General features: G+C 43.2%; 1 protein-coding gene across 2 annotated transcripts in view; it reads left to right on the forward strand.

The window, feature by feature from the left end:
- Positions 1-22,361, forward strand: part of KDM3B (lysine demethylase 3B) — an 83,091-nt gene that overhangs the window by 41,428 nt on the left and 19,302 nt on the right. For both annotated transcript variants that reach the window (XM_032158005.2, XM_058441250.1), the window contains 5 exons: positions 92-293; positions 4,656-4,870; positions 6,550-6,702; positions 19,304-19,411; positions 21,590-21,717. In XM_032158005.2, the coding sequence (XP_032013896.1) occupies positions 92-293; positions 4,656-4,870; positions 6,550-6,702; positions 19,304-19,411; positions 21,590-21,717 (806 nt within the window). The remainder of the gene's footprint in view (positions 1-91; positions 294-4,655; positions 4,871-6,549; positions 6,703-19,303; positions 19,412-21,589; positions 21,718-22,361) is intronic.

Genomic DNA, 22,361 nt, shown 5'->3' on the forward strand with positions numbered 1-22,361 from the left:
GTCAGGACAAATGTCTGTCCCCAAAAGAATCATGCTGTTGGTTCCTGTTTACACCTCATGACAAACTTTTCTTCTCTCTCCCTTGCCACAGTTGGCCAGTCAGTGCTGAAAGATGTAAGCAAAGTGAAGAAGCTGAAGCAATCTGGAGAGCCCTTCCTGCAGGATGGGTCATGCATCAACGTGGCACCTCATCTGCACAAGTGTCGTGAATGCCGCCTGGAGCGGTACCGGAAGTTTAAGGAACAGGAGCAAGATGATTCTACTGTAGCCTGCCGTTTCTTTCACTTCCGGAGGTACCCAAACTCCTGTTTTCCTCCTTTGCTAGTTTTCATTAGTGACACATAACTTGCACCCTTTCTCTGAGTCTATAAACATGTTTCATCATCTGGGTCTTTGCTTTCCTCAACTCCTTTGCTCTCAGCGTCTGTAAAGAGGCTGTGGCATAGTAGTCACTTAGTTGTCTGGATTGTAAAATGACGTGGTTTTGTCCTTGGAGAATTAAAATTGAGCAGTGTTAGCTGCAGCTCTGTGCTATTCCCTGAGTTATTCCTAAGTTGGGTTGGTTCTGTTTGAAACCACTATTATAAGCAGAAGGACTGCATTTCATATTATGGATCTGCCTGACTGCTTATTCCTCCTCAGTGCTAGAGTAACTTGAGTCGTGTTAAAAAGACGGGGAAGTAAGATTTGGAGATAATGTGAAGCATCTTTGAAATAAGATATAACTGATGGAAATCTGGGAATATCGTCTGCTTTTACCAAACAATATCTCTTTAGTTACTTTTCTTCTGCTTGATAAACTTAGAAGGGGAGTTTCTTCTGAGTGACCTTTTAAGAATCTTTAATTTTTAAAGTCAATCCAAATGGTTTACCAGCATGGTGGATTCACTTAACAAATGTTTATTGAGCATTTAATGTGTGCCAACTGTTGTTCTGGCCATTGAATATTCAGCAGTGAACAACAAAAAAATCAAATTTCAGCCCTCAGAAGGTTTGGGGAGGCAGACAGTAAATAAGGAAAAAAGGCCAAGCATGATTACATGCCTTTAATTCCAGCACTTTGGGAGGCCGAAGCAGAAGGATCACTTGAGACCAGCATGGGCAACATAGTGAGACCTTGTCTCTACAAAAAATTTTAAAAATTAGCCAAGTGTGGTGGAATTACAGGTGTCTCTACAAAAAATTTTAAAAATTAGCCGAGTGTGGTGGAATTACACCTGTAATTCCGGCTACTCAGGAGGCTGAGGTGGGAGGATCACTTGAGCCCAGGAGGTCAAGGCTGCATTGAGCCTTGATCGTACCACTGCGCTCCAGCCTTAGAAGCAAAGCGAGGCTCTCTCTAAAAGAAAAAGAAAAAATAATAAATGATATGTCAGCTGATAATAACTATGAGAAAAATAAAGAAAGAGGATTGAAGTGTGAGGAGGCTAGAGAGGCTACAGTTTTAAACAGGATGATCTGAGAAAGTGAGAGTTGAGGAACAGCCGGCAGGAGGTGAAGGAATACACCACACTGTGACAGGTATTCCAGACAAGTGCAATCATCGCAAAGCTGGAATATTTCTGGTGTGTCCATAAAGTTAGGTTGCTAAAATAGAATAAGCAAAGAAGGAAAAGGAGTTGAGGTGAATGAGTTAATGATGGGTCCACATTTTAAAGGGCTATTCCAAAGGCCTTGGTTTTTACTCTGATGAGAAGTCATTGGAGGCCTTGAGCTGATGAGTGACACTGATTCATGTTTAAAAAGGCCACTTTGGCCACCGTTTTGAGAATAGGTTATGTAGAGGCAAGGGCAGAAGCAGAGAAGTTAGGAGGCTGTTGGAATTATCCAAGTGAGAAATGATGGGGCTTGGACCAGAGAGATAGTGACGGACATGATGAGAAGTAGTTGAAAATAGAGCAGATATAATTTTCTGAAGAATTAGATGTGAAGTATGAAAGAAAGGACTTAAGGATCATTCTATGTCTGGTTCTAGATATGTCTTTTGGCCTAAAAACAGGAAGAATGAGACTGCCATTTACTGATAAAGAGATTCTTTAGGGAAAAGCAGGTTTGAGGAGGAAAAGGGGGAGTTTTAACTTGGCTGTGTTAAATTTGAGATGCTTGTTAGATTTTCAAAGGAAGATACTGAGAAGGCAGCTGGAAATACAGCTCTAGAGTTAAAGGAAGGGGTCCTACCTAGAGATATAAATTTGGGTATCACCAGGTATTTAAAGCTGTCAGTCTAAGTGAGATCAGAGCATAGATAAAGAAGAATAGCAGTCCAGGGACCAAACTCTGGTACTCTCCAATGTTTAGAGGTGAGAAAGGTGGAAGCAACTAGTAAAGGAGACTGAGAAAGAACAGCTAGTGAAGTAGCAGGAAAACTAGGCAGTGAGGTATCCCAGAAGACAACTAAAGAAAGTATTTCCAGGAAGGAATAATGAACTGTGTCAAATGTTGCTGACTTGGATGGGGGCGGTAGCTCACGCTTGTAATCCCAGGACTTTGGGAGGCTAAGGTTGAAGGATCACTTGAGGCCATCAGTTTGAGACCACCCTGAACAACGTAGTGAGACCGTGTCTCTACAAAAAATAATAATCATCATAATTTTTTTTTTTTTTTTTTGAGATGGAGTCTTGCCCTGTTGCCCAGGCTGGAGTGCAATGGCGTGGTCTTGGCTCACTGCAACCTCCGCCTCCTGGGTTCAAGCGATTCTCCTGCCTCAGTCTCCTGAGTAGCTGGGATTATAGGCGCGCGCCACCATGCTTGGCTAATTTTTTGTATTTTTGGTAGAGACAGGGTTTCACCGTGTTAGCCAGGATGGTCTTGATCTCCTGACCTCATGATCCGCCCGCCTCGGCCTCCCAAAGTGCTGGGATTACAGGCGTGAGCCACCGCACCCGGCCAAGTATAGACAACTCTTTAGAGGAACTTTGCCAAGCGGATAAATGGAGGGAGGGTATGGCTTGAGAGGATTTTTGTGGTAGAAATTGGAGCAAATTTATATGCTGGCAACAGTGATCTGATAGAGAAGAAAATAGATGATGTTGAAAAGAGAGGAGAGATTTAGTGGAGAAATGTCTTTGGGTTGGGGAAAAGTGATAGGATATAGCAGGAGATGCTGGCCTTTGCTGGTTCAGAGCAGCAGGAAATCATACGGAATACGTGGGCCAAGTTGCATGGAAGTGTGGTAGTGTCGTGGTGGGAACTTGTGGAGGTTGTCTTCTGGCTCCTGTTTTCTCAGTGGAATAGAAAACAAGGTCCTCACGGGGGAAGTAATATTGGAGGTATGAATAGAAGGAAGGTATGAAAATAGGCTTCTAGAGGAGAGAGTGTACCAAGAAACTGTATTGTGACTGTCAGGCAATATTAAGGACTCACCTGATGTAGGTAGACATGAATTTAAAGCGTTAAAAGGCCAGGCACAGTGGCTCATGCCTATAATCCTGACACTTTGGAAGGCCGAGGTGGGCGGATCGCTTAATCCCAGGTGTTTGAAATTGGCCTGGGTAACATGGCAAGACCCTGTCTCTACGAACAGTTTTAAAAAATGAAAAATTAGGCCAGGCGCAGTGGCTCACGCCTGTAATCCCAGCACTTTAGGAGGCCGAGGCAGGCGGATCACGAGGTCGGGAGATCGAGACCATCCTGGCTTAACATAGTAAAACCCTGTCTCTACTAAAAATACAAAAACAAAATCAGCTGGGCGTGGTGGCAGGCGCCTGTAGTCCCAGCTACTGGGGAGGCTGAGGCGGTAGAATGGCGTGAACCCCGTAGGAGGCGTTTGCAGTGAGCCAAGATCGCGCCACTGCACTCCATCCTGGGTGGCAGAGCGAGACTCTGTCTCAAAAAAAAAATTAAAAAATAAAAAGTTAGCTGGATCTGGTGGCATGTCCCTGTAGTCCCAGCTACTTGAGAAGCTGAGGTGGCAGGATTGTTTGAGCCCAGGAGGTCAAGGCTGCAGTGAGCTGTGATGGTACCACTGTGCTCCAGCCTGGGTAACAGAACGCAACTTTGTCTCCAAAAAATAAATAAATAAATTGTTACAATGAAAGTGGCTCTGTGTTGGCCGGGAGTGGTGTGGTTCATGCCTGTAATCCCAGCACTTTGGAAGACTGAGGCAGGCGGATCTCTTGAGGTCAGTAGTTCAAGACCAGCCTGGGCAACATGGTGAAACCCTGTCTGTACTAAAAATACAACAATTAGCTGGGCATGGTGGTGTGTGCCTGTAGTCCCAGCTACTCAAGAGGCTGAGGCAGGAGAATTAATTGAACCCGGGAGGCGGAGGTTGCAGTGAGCCGACATCATGCCACAGCACTCCAGCCTGGGTGACAGAGCAAGACTCTGTCTTAAAAAGAAAAAAAAAAAAATTGGAAAGTGGGTCTGTGTTTTTCTCTGGTCACATTCAGCAGTATGGGTGCAGGTGTAGAACAGGTGAATGGAAAAACTAAGAGCAACTGTGGGACAGCTTTTTAAAGAATCTAGACCTACTCAATGTTATGTTAACAAGCTTTACTATTAGCAGAGAATGCATAGTGTTTTGGTCAACTGTGGTGAAAATTCTTAGTCTGATTCCTGTTGTCTCATTTTACTTCTGTTTAGGTCCCAGGAGTTTAGGTGTGTGTTAGTTTGCATTGCTACTGCGATTTACCATGTATTTGATCATGTCTCAGGTTGATCTTCACTCGAAAGGGGGTACTCCGTGTGGAGGGGTTTCTAAGCCCCCAGCAAAGTGACCCTGATGCCATGAACCTGTGGATTCCCTCTTCCTCCCTAGCAGAAGGGATAGATCTAGAGACCTCAAAATACATCCTGGCCAATGTTGGGGACCAGTTCTGCCAGCTCGTAATGTCTGAGAAGGAGGCCATGATGATGGTGGAACCACACCGTAAGTCACCTTCTCACTTGTCTTCCAGGTGCTCCTAGTGAAAAACTTTTACTTTCTTTCACTTAATGGGAAGACTGGGGACAGTGGCAGATAGCATTTTCTGTGAATGAATTAAGACCGATAAGACTTCTCTTTGTAGCAACCTGTCGTTGAGACCTTAACTATATCCAGCAGACCTCATTGTTTCAGTCTTTGGCAATTAACAAACCAAAAACTCTTTCTCTGCTTGCCTTTCGTTTTTGTAGCACAGCAGCCATAACATCCACTTAAATTCCCATTTGAGTTTGCCTCACTCTGAATATTTTCAGTTTGCTTTGAACCAATTTGTATTAATAAGCTCTATGGTTTGTAAATAGATGGTGTGCTACTAGGTGCCATGTTTCATACCTAGAACCCACATTATTCATACATTTCAAATATTTCCATGTCTGTAAGATACTATGCCCTATTTTCCAGAGTAAGAAAAGTTATACTGTGGGCCGGGTGCGGTGGCTCACGCTTGTAATCCCAGCACTTTGGGAGGCCGAGGCGGGCGGATCACGAGGTCAGGAGATCGAGACCACGGTGAAACCCCGTCTCTACTAAAAATACAAAAAAAAAATTAGGGGTGGACCTCTATCCCACTAGGGTGGAGGCAGAGGAACGAGGCGGACCTGATCGAAATCACCTGGCGACAGACGAGACTCAAAAAAAAAAGAAAAGTTATACTGTGAAATTATATCCTAAATTTCTTTTTTTTTTTTTTTTTGAGACAATCTCACTCTGTCCCGCAATCTCGGCTCACTGCAACCTCCACCTCCTGGGTTCACGCCATTCTCCTGCCTCAGCCTCCTGAGTAGCTGGGACTACAGGCACCCACCACCAAGCCCAGCTAATTTTTTGTGTTTTTAGTAGGGACAGGGTTTCGCCGTGTTAGCCAGGATGGTCTCGATCTCCTGACCTCGTGATCCGCCCGCCTCAGCCTTCCAAAGTGCTGGGGTTACAGGCATGAGCTGCCGCGCCCAGCCCTATATCCTAAATTTCAAGAGAGAAATCCTCTTATTTTTAAACTCCCCCAATTAAAAATTTTTCAATTCCGGCTGGGCGCAGTGGCTCACGCCTGTAATCCCAGCACTTTGGGAGGCAGAGGCAGGCAGATCACGCAGTCAGGAGTTCGAGATCAGCCTGGCCAATATGGTGAAACCCCGTCTCTACTAAAAATACAAAAATTAGCTAGGCTTGGTGGTGGGTGCCTTTAATCCCAGCTACTCGGGAGGCTGAGGCAGGAGAATGGTGTGAACCCGGGAGGCGGAGCTTGCAGTGAGCCGAGATCGCGCCACTGCACTCCAGCCTGGGCGACAAAGTGAGACTCCATCTCAAAAAAAAAAAAAAAAATTTTTTTTTACAATTCCTTAAGTGATAACATGTGGCAGTAATTCCTTTTTGACAATAGGTTATGTCCTGGTATTACCATGAGCCCTTGAAATACCATTATATTATAAATAAGTTGTACAGTCAGTTTGTTCAGAAATACTAGAAATTATTGTATTTAGTTTCTCCTACAATTATAGAAACACAGACTTTATGAATCTTTGAGTTTTATTGCTGAACAAAATAGCTTGAGTAGGGATCAGTGAGTCTGGGGTCTTTTGCTGTTGGTCAGGATGATCAATGCCAATTCTGTTTCCTCTTTCCACCAGAGAAAGTGGCATGGAAGCGAGCTGTGCGTGGTGTACGGGAGATGTGTGATGTTTGTGAAACAACTCTCTTCAACATCCACTGGGTTTGTCGCAAATGTGGATTTGGGGTCTGCCTTGACTGTTACCGGCTCAGGAAAAGCCGGCCACGCAGTGGTAAGTAAACATTGTCCTGTGCAGCTCGAAAGGTAACCTGGAGGTATGTCCATGGTGTTGTGGGATTTGAAAATTGAGGCAGGAATGGCCTTATCTCTTTAGCTACTTGGCTTCATTCAACTTTGTTGTATTTTAAGACCTTAAAATGGCAAATACTTAGCCTAGGAAGGCTGAAACAAGACAAGAAGGATTATTCTTAATTTTTCCTTGTTTTTTTTTTTTTTTTTGAGACAGAGTCTCGCTGTCGCCCAGGCTGGAGTGCAGTGGCGCGATCTCGGCTCACTGCAGGCTCCGCCCCCCAGGGTTCACGCCATTCTCCTGCCTCAGCCTCCCGAGTAGCTGGGACTACAGGCGCCCACCACCTCGCCCGGCTAATTTTTTGTATTTTTAGTAGAGACAGGGTTTCACTGTTAGCCAGGATGGTCTCGATCTCCTGACCTCGTGATCCACCCACCTCGGCCTCCCAAAGTGCTGGGATTACAGGCGTGAGCCACTGCGCCCGGCCTGTTTTTTTTTTTTTTTTTAAGGCAGGTTCTCGCTCTGTTGCCCAGGTTGGAGCCCAGCAGCACAATCATGGCTTACTGCACCCTTGACCTCCTAGGCTCAAGTGATCCTCCTCGACCTCTCAGAGTGCTGGGAATCACAGGCGTGAGCCACTGTACCTGTGTTTTTTTTTTTAAATAACATCTTTATTGAGATATAATTCACATGCCATAAAATTCACCTCTTTTAATGTGTACAAGGCTTAGTGTGGTGGCTCATGCCTGTAATTCCAGCACTTTGAGAGGAAGATAGGAGGATCATTTGAGGCCAGGGGTTTGAGACCACTCTGGGTAACACAGCAAGACCCCATCTCTACAAAATAGAACGAAATTAGCTAACTAGATATGGTGGCACATGCTTGTAGTCATAGCTACTCAGGAGGCTGAGGCAGGAGGATCACCTGAGCTCAGAGTTTGAGGTTATAGTGAGCTGTGATCATACCACTGCACTCCAGCCTGGGCAACAGAGTGAAACCTATCTAAAAATCAATTAATTAATTAAAGTAAATCTACAAGGTTGTAGAGCCATTATCTAATTCCATTTTCATCACCCCACACCCCACCTAACAACCCATACCTATTATCAGTCACTCTCGATTCCTCCTCAGACCTCGGCATCCACTAGTCCACTTTTTTCTCTTTTTTTTTTTAGACTAATGCTATTTTAACAAGTAGTCTACTTTTTGTCTCTGTAGATTTGCCTATTCTGGACATGTCATAAACATAGAATCGGCCAGGCGCCATGGCTCACGCCTGTAATCCCAGCACTTTGGGAGGCCAAGGCAGGCAGATCACAAGGTCTGGAGTTCGAGACCAGCCTGGCCAATATGGTGAAACCCTGTCTCTACTAAAAATACAAAAATTAGCTGAGCATGGTGGCATGTGGCTGTAATCCCAGCTACTCAAGAGGCTGAGGCAGGAGAATCGCTTGAACCCAGGAGACGGAGGTTGCAGTGAGCTGAGATCACACTGCTGCACTCCAACCTGGGCAACAGAACAAGACTTCATCTAAAAAAAAAAAAAAAAAAAAACATACACTATCGTGTCTAGTCTAGTGCATTGCTAAGTAACTTGCTAAACAGTTTGATTCTTCCAAGGCTTGCTTTACACTTTGTTATGTCTTCTGTGACTAGCCCTTTTCACTTAGTGTAATGTTTTAAAGTTTCATCTGTGTTTTAGCACATGTGAACCATTCATTCCTTTGCATTGCCAAATAATACTCCTTTTTTGGATATACTACGTTTTGTTTATTCACCAGTTGATGGACTTTTGGGTTGCCTCCACATTTGGCTATTATGAATAGTGCTACTGTGAACATTTGTGTACAGTTTTTTTGTGTGAACGTATGGTCGCATTTCTCTTGAGTATATATATATATGTAGGAGTGGAATTGGCTAGGGCATATGACAATTCTACTTTTAACCTTTTGAGGAACTGCCAGACTGTATTCTGAAGTAGCTGCACTATTTTACAATCCCACCAGTAATGTATGAGGGAATTTTCCACATTCTTGCCAATACTTGTCCTTTGTCTTTTTTGTTATAGCCATCACAGTGGCTGTGAAGTAGTATCTGATTGTGTCGTTTTGATTTGATTTCCCTGGTGACTAATGATGTTGAGTATGCTTTTTTTTTCTTTTCTTTTCTTTTTTTTTTTTTTGTTGTTGTTGTTGTTTTTAAGAAAGGGTCTCACTTTGTCACTCAGGCTGGAGTGCAGTGGCATCATCATGGCTCATTGCAGCCTCAACCTCCTGGGCCCAAGCAGTTCTCCCACCTAAGCCTCCTGCATAGCTGGGACTGCAGGCATGTGCTACCATGCCCAGCTAATTTTTTTTGGTAGAGATGGAGTCTCGCTACATTGCCCAGTCTGGTCGCTAATTCCCAGGCTCAAGTGATCCTCCTGCCTTGGCCTCCCAAACTGCTGGAATTATAGGTGTGAATCACTGTGCCTAGCCATTTGTTTATTTTCTTAGGAAAAATGTCTATTCAAATTATTTGCTGCCTTTGGTTCTTGCTTTATCTTATTACATGCCAGAAACCCTCCTTGCCCCTTGACTTTTTCATTCTTCCCTCTTCGGAGGTGCAATATCACCATTGTACAGTGGTTTAGAGTTTAGCCTACTGTGATGTGACACCTATTTCTACCTCTTATTGTACCAACTATTGTATCTTGGGCTAGTTACTTAATCCTGCAGAGCCTCAATTTTCTTGTCTGTGAAACAAAGATATCAGTACTTCCCTCACAGCTTTGTTGTTTTGAATGAGGTGTTGTATGTAATGTGGTTAGAATAGGACCTGACACCCACCAGGTATTCCATTATTGTTAGCTGCTAGAGTATTCTGCTCCTGTCCATGAAAGATTAACTGCCACAGGAATTGCCCTCCTGCCATAAACAATGAGAAAACGAGATAAAATATATGAAACCACAGTTTTTGACATTGAACAACAGGCAACATGGGACTGTTATCTCTAAGAGAAGGGAAAAAAACAAGGTGATCACTACAGTTGCCCTGGCTTACTGCTTAGGCACAGTTTCTAGGCTATAGCAAGGGGGAAAGAGAACCAAAACAGAAACTGGCAACCTTACTGACTAGAGACACAGATGACAGTCTGAGAAGAGTAAGGCAAAGTGCTGAAAAGGCTGGAACTCTCTACAGAGAGAGCCCCTCGGTTTTTTGCCTATATAGTAATCTGTGCATGAATGAGATGAAACTCCTCAAAGCCCAAGATGGAACCTTCAGAAAGCAGTTGACTGAATAATTCACAAAATTTATGATTTGTATTCCCACCAGCCAGTGTGAAGAGTAGTGGGACTAATTTAGTCTCAGAATAAAAACTATTCTGGAGCCTCCATAACAAAGTATAAAGCAAGCCTTGGAAGAAGCAAACTGATTAGCAAGTTACTTAATTGTGCACCACACTAACACCAAATATCCTTTAAAGGAATATTTAAAGGAGCACCCTTCAAACAAAACCCATTACCCAGAAAAGTCACAAAGCCTTGCATTTAATCGGTAATTATCAAGTGTGCAAAAATACCAACTTTTACATGACCAGTAAGCTGAGGACGGATAATCAATCAATAGGAAAAAAACCCAGAATGACAGTGATAATAGAATAGAAAAGAACCGGCCTGGCACAGTGGCTCATGCCTGTAATCTCAGCACTTTGGGAGGCCCAGGCAGGTGGATCACCTGAGGTCAGGAGTTCGAGACCAGCCTGGCCAACATGGTGAAGCCCTGTCTCCACGAAAAATAGAAAAAATTAGCCAGCGATGGTGGCAGGTGCCTGTAATCCCAGCTACTCTGGAGGCTGAGGCAGGAGAATCACTTGGGGAGGCAGAGGTTGCAGCGAGCCAAGATCGTGCAATTGCACTCCAGCCTGGGCAACAAGAGCGAAACTGTCTCAAAAAAAAAAAAAAAAGAATAGAAAAGAACCTTAACCCAGGTATGGTGGCTCACACCTGCAATCCCAGCACTTTGGGAGGCTGAGGCAGGAGGATCACTTAAACCCAGGAGTTCAATTCCAGCCTAGGCAATATAGCAAGACCCCATCTCAACCAAAAAAAAAAAAAAAAAAAAGAACTTTAATGTAGCTACTATACATCTTATAAATATGATTAAGAATTTAAAGAAATACATGATGTGATGAGGAGAGAAAAAGAAGATATATAAAAGCCCAAATGAAAACTTCTAGAGATGAAAAATATCTCAGGTATTTACACCAGATGAGATTAACAGCAGATTAGATAACGTAGAAGAAAAAAAAAAAGACTAAACTTGTAGACATGACAAAAGAAGCTATCTAAAACAAAGTACAGAGAAAAATGACCTACATTTATTAATTGAAGAATGCCTTGTAGAGCTTCAGGAAATATCAGGTGGTCTACCAAACATACAAGTAGAGTTTCAGAAAAAGTGGGAGAGCAGAGGCAGAAAAAATATTTAAATCAAAAAATTTCCAGATTTGGTGAAAATTATGTAAACACAAAATTAACAAACTCCAAACAGTAGAAACATTAAGAAAACCACACCAAAGCACATTTTGTGTATAGAGTAACAAAGATAAGAATGACAGCCTGGCTGGGCGCCGTGGCTCATGCCTGTAATCCCAGCACTCTGGGAGGCCGAGGTGGGCGGATCACCTGAGGTCGGGAGTTTGAGACCAGCCTGGCCAACACGGTGAAACCCTGTCTCTACTAAAAATACAAAAAAAAATTAGCTGAGCGTGGTGGCGGGCACCTGTAGACCTAGCTACTCAGGAGGCTGAGGCAGGAGAATCACTTAGGTGGAGGTTGCAGTGAGCTGAGGTCACGACATTGCACTCTAGCCTAGGCAACAAGAGTGAAACTCTGTCTCAATAAAAAAAAAGAAAGAAAAGTTAAACAATTAACTTTTTAAAAGAGTATAAATGAGAAAAAGATATTTTATATGTGCTAATCTTCTGCCTACGTGATAAAAAAAAGAAGGTACAGTTTACCAATGAGAGAATGAGAGATGCAGGCACAGTGGCGTGTGCCTATACTCTCATCTACTTGAGAGTCTTAGGTGGGAGGATCACTTGAATCCAGGAGTTTGAGACCAGCAGGGGAACATAGTGAGACCCTATCTCTTTAATAATAATAAAAAAAAAAGAATGTGAGGACCTCAATACAGATCTTTTGGACATTAAAAGGATAAGTAAAATTATGAACATTATTATGCCAATAAATTTTTTTTTTTTTTTTTGAGACAGTATCTATCTCTGTCGCCCAGGCTGGAGTGCAGTGGCACGATCTCAGCCCACTGCAACCTCCATCTCCTGGGTTCAAGCGATTCTCCTGCCTCAGCCTCCCAAGTGGCTGGGATTACAGGTGCATGCCACCAAACCTAGTTAATTTTTGTATTTTTAGCAGAGATGGAGTTTTAGCATGTTGGTCAGGCTGGTTTCGAACTCCTGACCTCAGGTGACCTGCCTGCCTCAGCCTCCCAAAGTGCTGGGATTACAGGTGTGAGCCACCACGCCCAGTCTATGCCAATAACTTTTACAGCTTAGATATAATGGACAAATTCCATGAAAAACACAAACCATCAAAATTCCCTTGAGAACAAATAGAGAACCTAAATAACTTTACATTAAGAACTTGGTCTTTTCCTCTTGGAAGTCCCCTCTCTCTCACTAGAGAGAGAGCTGTTTTCCTTTCTTTTTCTTTCTCTTTCTTTCACCTGTTAAATCTCCACTCCTAAATTCCTCATGTGTGTCCGTGTCCAAAATTTTCCTGGCACGAGATGATGAACCTCAGGTATTTACCCCAGACATTGTAGCTGCTTCATACTGGGGACCTCGTCCCAGATACCAAGGTACAGCATTCATCAAAACACAACATCTGGTGGAGGCAAACCAGTGTTAAAACCCATCGGAATGGCTAACAGCAATCAGACTCCAAATGGTGCTGCAGACAGAACCACACATGGACATGCCTTTCTTCCCAGTACTCTTAGATCGGCCCCAGGAGGAGCCCTACCTGCTGTTCCCCACACAACACCTCTTTTCAGCAGGAAGTAGCCAGAAAGAGTCCTCGTCCAACAGCCCCTAATAGTAGTTAGGGTTACCACTCCAGAGAGGGGAATGATACATGTGTTAAGAAGAAATTACTTAGGCGGATACTGAGGGTACAGAAGTCCTTGGTAAGGTTTTCCATTTAATGAAAAGCAGCCCCAAATTATTTTCTTTCTAACAAAGAGCAGCCTGTAAAATTCAGTTGCAGACATAGATGTTAGCAGTTATGAAATCATGTTCAAGATGGGAGCTTCATCTTCCCTTCTCTTTGTCAACCACATGTACAGTAAGGAGCAGACAAGATGGCACCAGCCAAGGGGAAAGTTAATTTGCATAATAACATTAGGGTGGGGTAGCCAGCCTTCCCCTAAAGCTATGTAAACATCATACCTGATTGAACCGATCTGTAATCCCTATGTAAATCAGACACCGCCTCCTCAAGCCTGAGTAAAATCCAGCACATCTGCCCCACCAGTTGGTCTTTTCCTCTTGGGAGTCCCCTCTCTCTCACTAGAGAGAGAGCTGTTTTCCTTTCTCTTTCTTTCTTTTTTTTTTTTTGCCTATTAAACCTTTGCTCCTACACTCCTTAAAAAAAAGAAAGAAAGAAATTGAATTTGTAGTTTCAACAAAGAAAACTTAAGGTCTAGATGGTGGCCTTACTAGTAAATTATAGCAAGCATTTAAGGAGGAAATAATACCGATTATACACACAGTCTTTCAGAAAATAGGAGGAAACACTTACCAGCTTGTTTTATGAAGCCAGCATTATACTAATATCAAAACCAAATAAAGACATGGGAAGCATAGAAAGTTACAGCCCCAGTATCGGTCATGAACATAGATGTAAAAATATTTTATAAAACTTTAGCAAGTTTAAGTCAAGAGATACATAAAAAGAATAATACATCATGAACAAATGGGGTTCACTTGAAAATCAGTGCAGTCCACTATATTAGTAGACTAAAAAATAACCACATGATCTCAAGATATAGCAGAAAAATCATTTGTCTAAATTATCAAAAACCTAGGCTATGCATTCTCATCAGGTGAAAATTGGCTCTTGCTTGGGAGGGAGAATCTAAAATGTTAACTTTTTGTGCCCTTTCAGGGGGTCATAATACATAAACAGATATACAGTATATCTGGTATTAAAATTTCTTGGGTGGAGAGCACAATGACCACAAAACGAAGTCTGAAAAGGCTCTTTGGAGAATGATAATGAAATAATGTTTGAAAAACACAACTATGTACAAGTAGAATATCATGTAATATGAAAGATTGACTTCTTCCTCTTAGGTTCAGGAACAAAGCAAGGATGTCTGCTTTTGTAACTTCTGTTCAGTATTTTACTGGAGTTAGTGGTCAGTATGAAGAAACAAAAGGGAAAAAGGGGAAAAGGAAAACAAAAGAGACATATACAGGTTGGAAAGAGGTAAAATGGTTTTTATTCTCAGACAACGTGATCATCTGTAGAAATCCAGAGATCTACAAAAACGCTAAAATTATAATGAGTTTTTTTCAATATTACATGATACAAAGTCAACATACAAAGATCAATTATTTTTCTGTATGATAGCAATGAACAATTAGAAATTGAAATGTAATGGGAGGTTGAACCAGGAGAATTCCTTGAGCCTGGGAGGTGGAAGCTTCAGTGAGCCAAGATCGCACCGCAGTGTTATTTACAATAGCATCATAAAATCATGAAGTGCTTAGGGACAAATTTAGCCAATACCTACAAGACACATACACTGAAGACTACAACATATTACTGAGAGAAATTAAAGAATACCTAAATAAATGAAGAGATATACCACATTTGTGGATCCAAAGATTGAATATGGGCTGCGTGTGGTGGCTCATGTCTGTAATTCTAGCACTTTGGGAAGCTGAAGTGGGAGAATCACTTGAGGCCAGGAGTTTGAGACCAGGCTGGGCAACACAGCAAGATCCCATCTCTACAAAAAAATTGTTAAAAGATAAAGAAAAAATAATAATAATGAAAAATAGGCCGGGTGCCGTGGCTCACTCACGCCTGTAATCCCAGCGCTTTGGGAGGCCGAGGCAGGCGGATCACCTGAGGTTGGGAGTTCGAGACCAGCCTGACCAACATGGAGAAACCCTGTCTCTACTAAAAATACAAAATTAGCCGGGCATGGTGGCACATGCCTGTAATCCCACCTCCTCGGGAGGCTGAGGCAGGAGAATCGCTTGAACCCGGGAGGCAGAGGTTGCGGTGAGCTGAGATCGTGCCATTGCACTCTAGCCTGGGCAATGGGCGAAACTCCATCTTAAAAGAAAAAAAAAAAGTAAAGAAAAATAGAGGGTGGAATACTAAGATGTCACTTCTTCTAAATTGATAGGTAATTAAATGCAATTCCAAATCAAAGTCTCAGTAGGCCATTTTGTAGAAATTGACAAGATGATTCTGAAATGTATGTGAAATACAGAGGATCTAGAATACCCAAAACAATTTTGAAATAGATTCAAGTTGGAGGACTTGTACTACATTTCAGGAATTAATATTAAAGCTACAGTAATTAAGACACTGTGGTAAGGGAACAGAAAACAATCTAGAAGTAAACCCACACATATATAATCAATTGTGACAAAGGTGCCAAGGTAGTTCAGTGGGGGAAAGGATAGCCCTTTCAACAAATGGTACTAGAACAATTGTATATCCATATTCCAAAAAAAAAAGAGGAACCTCTGTCTTTACCTCCCACCATATACAAAATACTAACTCTTAAGTGGACCATAGGGCTAAACGTAAAAGCTAAAACTAAAACTTCTAGAAAGAAATAAAATATTTGTATCCTTGCACTAAAGAAATATTTCTTAGATAGAACACAATGCAAATGAAAAATATAAAAGTTTATTTTTTATTCCTTTAATTTTTTTTTTTTTTTTTTTTCTGAGACGAAGTCTCGTCCTGTCGTCCAGGCTGGAGTGCAGTGGTGCAATCTTAGCTCACTGCAGCTTCCACCTCCCAAGATGAAGCGATCCTCCTGCCTCAGCCTCCTGAGCAGCCGGGATTACAGGTTCCTGCCACCACCCCCAGCTAGTTTTTTTTGTATTTTTAGTAGAGACAGGGTTTTTCACCATGTTGGCCAGGCTTGTGCCCAGCCTAATATAAAAGTTTAAAACTTTACCTTTTCAGAAGACACGTAAAGGCTGGGCACAGTGGCTCATGCCTGTAATCCCAGCACTTTGGGAGGCCAAGGCAGGTGGATCACCTGAGGTCAGGAGCTCAAGACCAGCCTGGCCAACATGGTGAAACCCTGTCTCTACTAAAAATACAAAGAATTAGCTGGGCGTGGTGGCGGGCACCTGTAATCTGAGCTGCTTGGGAGGCTGAGGCAGGAGGATCGCTTGAACCCAGGAAGCAGAGGTTGCAGTGAGCCGAGATTGCACCACTGCACTCCAGCCTGGGCAAAAGAGTGAGACCCCATCTCCAAAAAAAAAAAAAAGACACGTTTAAGAAAATGAAAATAGCCCAGGCACAGTGGCTTATAACCTGTAATCCCAACAGTTACGGAGGCCAAGGCAGTGGGATTGCTTGAGCCCAGGAGTTCAAGACCAGCCTAGGCAACACGGAGACCTCATCTCTACAACAAATTAGCGAGATGTGGTGGCTTTCACCTGTGGTCCCAGCTACTCAGGAGGCTGAGGTGGGAGAATTATTTAACCCTGGGAGGTTGAGGCTGCAGTGAGCCATGATCATGTCATTACACTCCAGCCTGAGTGACAGAGTAAGACCCTGTCTCCAAAAAGAAAATGAAAAGCTGCTGTGCATAGTGGTGTACACGTATAATCCCAGCTACCTGGGAGGCTGAGACAGAAGGATCACTAGAGTCCAGCAGGAGTTTGACACCAGCCTGGGCAAACAAGCCCGTTTTTTTGTTATTGTTGTTCTGTTTTGGTTTGGTTTTGTAGAAATGAGGTCTCACTGTGTTGCCCATCCTGGTCTTTAACTCTTACGCTCAAGCAATTCTTCCACATTGGCCTCCCAAAGTGCTACAGATGTGAGCCACCATGCCAGCCCAAGCTAGTTTTAAAAAGGTTTGAACAGATACGTCACCAAAAAAGATAGATCGATGGCAGGTAAGTACATGGGAAAAATTGTAATTAATTTGGGAAATACAAATTAAAACCATAATGAGAAATTATTATGTCCACTAGAATGGCTAAAATTCATTAAACTGACAGTATTGGCCAGGCGTGGTGGCTCATACCTGTAATCTCAGCACTTTGGGAGGCCGACACGGGTGGATCACAAGGTCAGAAGATTGAGACCATCCTGGCTAACATTGAACCCGTCTCTATGAAAAACACAAAAAATTAGTTGGGCATAGTGGCACACGCCTGTAGTCTCAGCTACTCGGGAGGCAGAGGCAGGAGAATTGCTTGAACCGGGGAGGCAGTGGTTGCAGTGAGCCGAGATCACACCACTGCACTCCAGCCTGGGCGACAAAGTGAGACTCCATCTCAAAAAAAAAAAAAAAGAAAACCGGACAGTATCAAGTATTATCAAGGATGTAGAAGAAGTAGACCTCTTAAATATTGCTGGTAGGAATGCAGATTGGTACCATCACTTTGGAAAGCAATAAGGTCATTTCTTACAAAGTTATAAAGCTAAAATTTACCATATGACCTGGCATCCCACTGCTAGGTATTTACAAGAGAAATAAAAACATTTCCACAAAAAGACCTATACATGAATGCTTATAGCTGCTTTATTTATTTTTTTGTTTTTTTGTTTTTGAGACAGTCTCTTTCTGTTGCCCAGGCTGGAGTGCAATGGAGCAATCTCTGCTCACTGCAGCCTCCGCCTCCCAGGCTCAAACAATCCTCCTACCTCAGCCTCCCAAATAGCTGGGACCACAGGCATGTGCCACCATGCTTGGCTAATTTTTTTTTTTTTTTTTGCCATGTTGCCCAGGCTGGTCTCAAACTCCCAGGTTCAAGTTCCTGAGCCCACCTCTGCCTCCCAAAGTGTTGGTATTACAGGTGTGAGCCACTGCGCCCAGCCGTGTAGCAGCTTTATAATAGCCAAAAACCGGCTGATGAATAGATGAACAAGTTATGGTACATTCATGCCATGGAATACTACTCAGCTATACAAAGGAATGAATTACTAATACACACAACAATATAGATGACTCAAAAGCATTATGCTAAGTGAAAGAAACCCAACACAAAGACTGCATCCTACATGCTTCCATTTATATGAAATTTTTTTTTTTTTTTTTTTTTTTTTTTTTTTGAGACAGAGTCTCGCTCTGTCTCCCAGGTTGGAGTGCAGTGGCGTGATCTCGGCTCACTGTGAGCTCCGCCTCCCGGGTTCATGCCATTCTCCCGCCTCAGCCTCCCAAGTAGCTGGGACTACAGGCGCCCGCCACCACGCCCGGCTAATTTTTTGTATTTTTAGTAGAGACGGGGTTTCACCATGGTCTCGATCTCCTGACCTCGTGATCCGCCCGCCTCGGCCTCCCAAAGTGCTGGGATTACAGGCGTGAGCCACCACGCCCGGCCTCTATATGAAATTTTTGAAAAGTAAAACTTTTTTTTTTTTGAGATGGAGTCTCGCTCTGTCACCCAGGCTGGAGTACAGTGGCGCAGTCTCGGCTCACTGCAAGCTCCGCCTCCCGGGTTCACACCGTTCTCCTGCCTCAGCCTCCCGAGTAGCTGGGACCACAGGCGCCCACCACCACACCTGGCTAATTTTTTGTATTTTTAGTAGAGACGGGGTTTCAGCGTGTTAGCCAGGATAGTCTTGATCTCCTAACCTCATGATCCGCCCGCCTCAGCCTCCCAAAGTGCTGGGATTACAGGCTTGAGCCACTGCACCCAGCCAATAGCAAAACTTTAGTATTATAAAGTTGATCACTGATGGCCAGGGCTTAAGGGAAGAGAATTGACTGCCAAGAGCCTGAGAGAACTTTTGGAGATGGAATAGAAAGGTTCTGTGTCGTGATTGTGGTAGTTGTTCATTCAGTTTCTCTAAACTCACTGAAGTAAACACTTTAAATTGCTGGGTTTATTCTTTATAAATTATACCTTAGGTTGGGCACAGTGACTCATGCCTGTAATCCCAGCACTTTGGGAAGCCAAGGCAGGCCCAGGAACTTGAGCCCAGGAGTTGGAGACCAGCCTGGGCCACATGGCGAAACTCCATCTCTACAAAAAAATACAAACATTAGTCGGGAGTGATGGTGCACTCCCGTAGTCCTAGCTACTCTGCAGGCTAGGGTGGGAGGATGGCTTGAGCCAGAGAGGTGGAGGTTGCGGTGAGCCATGATCAAGCCACTAGACTCCAGCATGGATAATAGAGGCAAACCTTGTCTCAAAAATAAGTAAATAAATAAAATCTCAGTAAAGCAGAGGCTTTTTGTTTTTTTAAGTTAGCTGTTATCTCCTTCGGCCCTGAGAAAATTGGCTTTTGCGGTTATGAAACTCCCATTCACTGAGAAGGATCCGTTTTTTTGACCCTTATAAAAGTGAAATCATTTCTATTTCAGAGACGGAAGAGATGGGTGATGAAGAAGTTTTCTCCTGGTTGAAGTGTGCAAAGGGACAGTCCCACGAACCAGAGAATCTCATGCCCACACAAATTATTCCTGGCACAGGTAAGGAAATTCCTTTTTTAGATTTGGTGGAAGAAATGTTTTTAGTTGAGATAGCCATACACCATAAAATTTTTTGAAATGATTTAGCCTCATTTTTTCTTTTAAGCATCATCAGATTTCTCTGAGAATTTGGATCTTTATTATTATTATTATTATTATCATTACTATTATTATTATTGAAGAGACCGTCTGCTCTGTCACCCAGGCTGGAGTGCAGTGTGGTGTGGTCATAGCTTACTGCAGCCTTGAACTCCTGACCTCAAGTGATCCTCCCACCTCAGCCTGCCAAGTAGCTAGGACTACAGGCATGCACCACCACACCTGGCTTATTATTTAATTTTTTTTTTTCAGAGATGGGGTCCCAATATGTTGCACAGGCTGGTCTTGAACTCCTGGCCTCAAATGACCCTCCCACCTCGGCCTCCCAAAGTGCTGAGAGTATAACCGTGAGCCACTGTGTTCAGCCAAATTTGGATCTTTAGATATGTGTTAGTGTGCACGTGGCCACTGCACATACTGCTCCCGATTTCTGGTCAGAGGACCTGGTCTTGTTTCCAGATATCATTTCACATTCCTGTAGTTGGCTGGACCAGAATGAAAAAGCCAGTGCCTAGACTTTCAGAAAGACTTCTGGTTTTAGGCTTGTAAAACAGCTAAAATGGTCAGGTGTGGTAGCTCATGCCTGTAATCCCAGCACTTTGGGAGGCCAAGATTGGAGGATCAGTTGAAGCCAGGAGTTCAAAACCAGACTGGTCAACATAGCAAGACCCCATCTCATATAATTAAAAAATCCAGCTGAAGACAATAAGATATCTTGAATCCATGAGGAAGACAGCTTGCTCAGCAGTAGGAATGAATGGTTATGTTTGTGTCACAATCCCAGTTTACTTCAGTGATTCTTCCAGAAGTTCTGTATGCCTAGCTTCTGTACTTCCATTAACATACATCCATTGAAGATGATGACTCTACCAAACTGCTGCCTATATTATCTTCCACTTAAGAAAGCTTTGCCACAGGCCAGGCATGGTGGCTCACACCTGTAATCCCAGCACTTTGGGAGGTTGAGGCAGGTGAATCACTTGGGGTCGGGAGTTTGAGACCAGCCTGGCCAACATGGTGAAACCCCGCCTCTACTAAAAATATAAAATTAGCCAGGCATGGTGGTAGGTGCCTGTAATCCCAACTACTAGGGAGGCTGAGTCAGGAGAATTGCTTGAACCCAGGAGGCGGAGGTTGCAGTGAGCCAAGATCACACCACTGCGCTACAGCCTAGGCAACACAGTGAGACTGTCTCAAAACAAAAAACAAAACAAAAAAAACAAAGAAAACTTTGCTGGAGCATCCCCTGGATCCCTTATACCCCACTGCTTCTAAGCCAAAGGGTTTCCTGAGTGCAGTGGTAGGATGCCTGCTCCCTGCAGCTCTTAGTATAGTTAAATATTTACCCATATAAAGTTTACATTGATCTATTAGTTTTTACCTTTTTTTTAGGTATAACTTACAATAAAGTATACAATTCCAAATGTTTACACTCTTTGAGACGGAGTCTCACCCTGTTGCACAGGCTGGAGTACAGTGGCACAATCTCAGCTCACTGCAACCTCTACCTCCTAGAATCAAGCGATTCTCGTGCCTCAGCCTCCCAAGTAACTAGAATTACAGGCACGCACCATCATGCCCAGCTAATTTTTGTATTTTTAGTAGAGATGGGGTCTCACCATGTTGGCCAGGTTGGCCTCAAACTCCTGACCTCAAAGCAATTCTTCCGCCTTGGCCTCCCATGTGCTGGGATTAGAGGCGTGAGCCAGCACACCTGGCCAATATTTATACTCTTAAACACTAGAGAATCTACCCCTAGAGTTTCTCCTGGAGGATACCGTGTTAATGTTTACTAGAAGAGGGAAAGGAGTGTAGCTTAGTGCTTAAAAGTAACAGAACTTTAGGGGTAGATATACCTGGGCTAAAGTCTTAGTGCTTCTGTTTACCAGCTTTATGTACTTGAGCAAATGACCTAACTTCTCTCAGTCTCAGTTTGATAATCAAAACTTGAAGATAAAAGCAGCTACCTTATTGAAATGTGGTAAGGATTGAGGGAGATAATGTAAAGAACACTCTTAGCACAATACGTGGCATATACGAGTATTCTGGTGTTATTTTTATTGTTACCTTTTTTCCCAGCTCTTTACAATATTGGAGACATGGTACATGCTGCCCGGGGCAAGTGGGGAATTAAAGCAAACTGCCCTTGTATCAGTCGACAGAACAAATCTGTATTGAGACCTGCCGTCACCAATGGGATGTCACAGGTAAACTGCTGTGTGTGGGTATAACTAAGTGAAGCTTAAATTTTTTTGGACCAGGAAATGCCCCCTTTTGAACTCTGTTATGCCAGGCTACTGTAGGATTCCTGAGGAATCAGGAGATGGAGAAGCCTTTCTAGAGAGAGCTTAAATAACTTTACTCAAAGGATTTTAATTATTCCTGATTGGTACAGTTTCTCTTCATCTTTAAACGAGTTCATGGTTGACTGATAGCACAAAGAGATTCTTAGCATCTTGTCAAGGTACATACCTCAGGGTCTTTGTATGGGTAAAGAATATAGAAAAGGTTGCTAAGAATACTGCTGGTCTTCTTGAGTCTTATCTGAGAAGGTACATGGTCCCTGTCACTGGATTCATCTCAGGTGCAGAAGACAGAAATATGAAGATTGGCTCACTGAGTTGGGTTCAGAGGCAGTGGTTTTCACATTGCTCTGTCACTTTTGGTTTTGGTTTTTTGGTTTGTTTGTTTTTGTTTTTTTTTGTCTCTTTTTTTTTTTTTTGGAGACAGAGTCTTGCTCTGTTGGCCCATACTGGAGTGCAGTGGCATGATCTTGGCTCACTGCAACCTCTGCCTCCCAGGTTCAAGTGATTCTCATGCCTCAGCCTCCCAAGTAGCTGGGACTACAGGC

This window comes from Hylobates moloch, unplaced genomic scaffold (assembly GCF_009828535.3).
Source record: "Hylobates moloch isolate HMO894 unplaced genomic scaffold, HMol_V3 SCAFFOLD_6, whole genome shotgun sequence".
In the NCBI taxonomy this organism is placed as follows: domain Eukaryota; kingdom Metazoa; phylum Chordata; class Mammalia; order Primates; family Hylobatidae; genus Hylobates; species Hylobates moloch.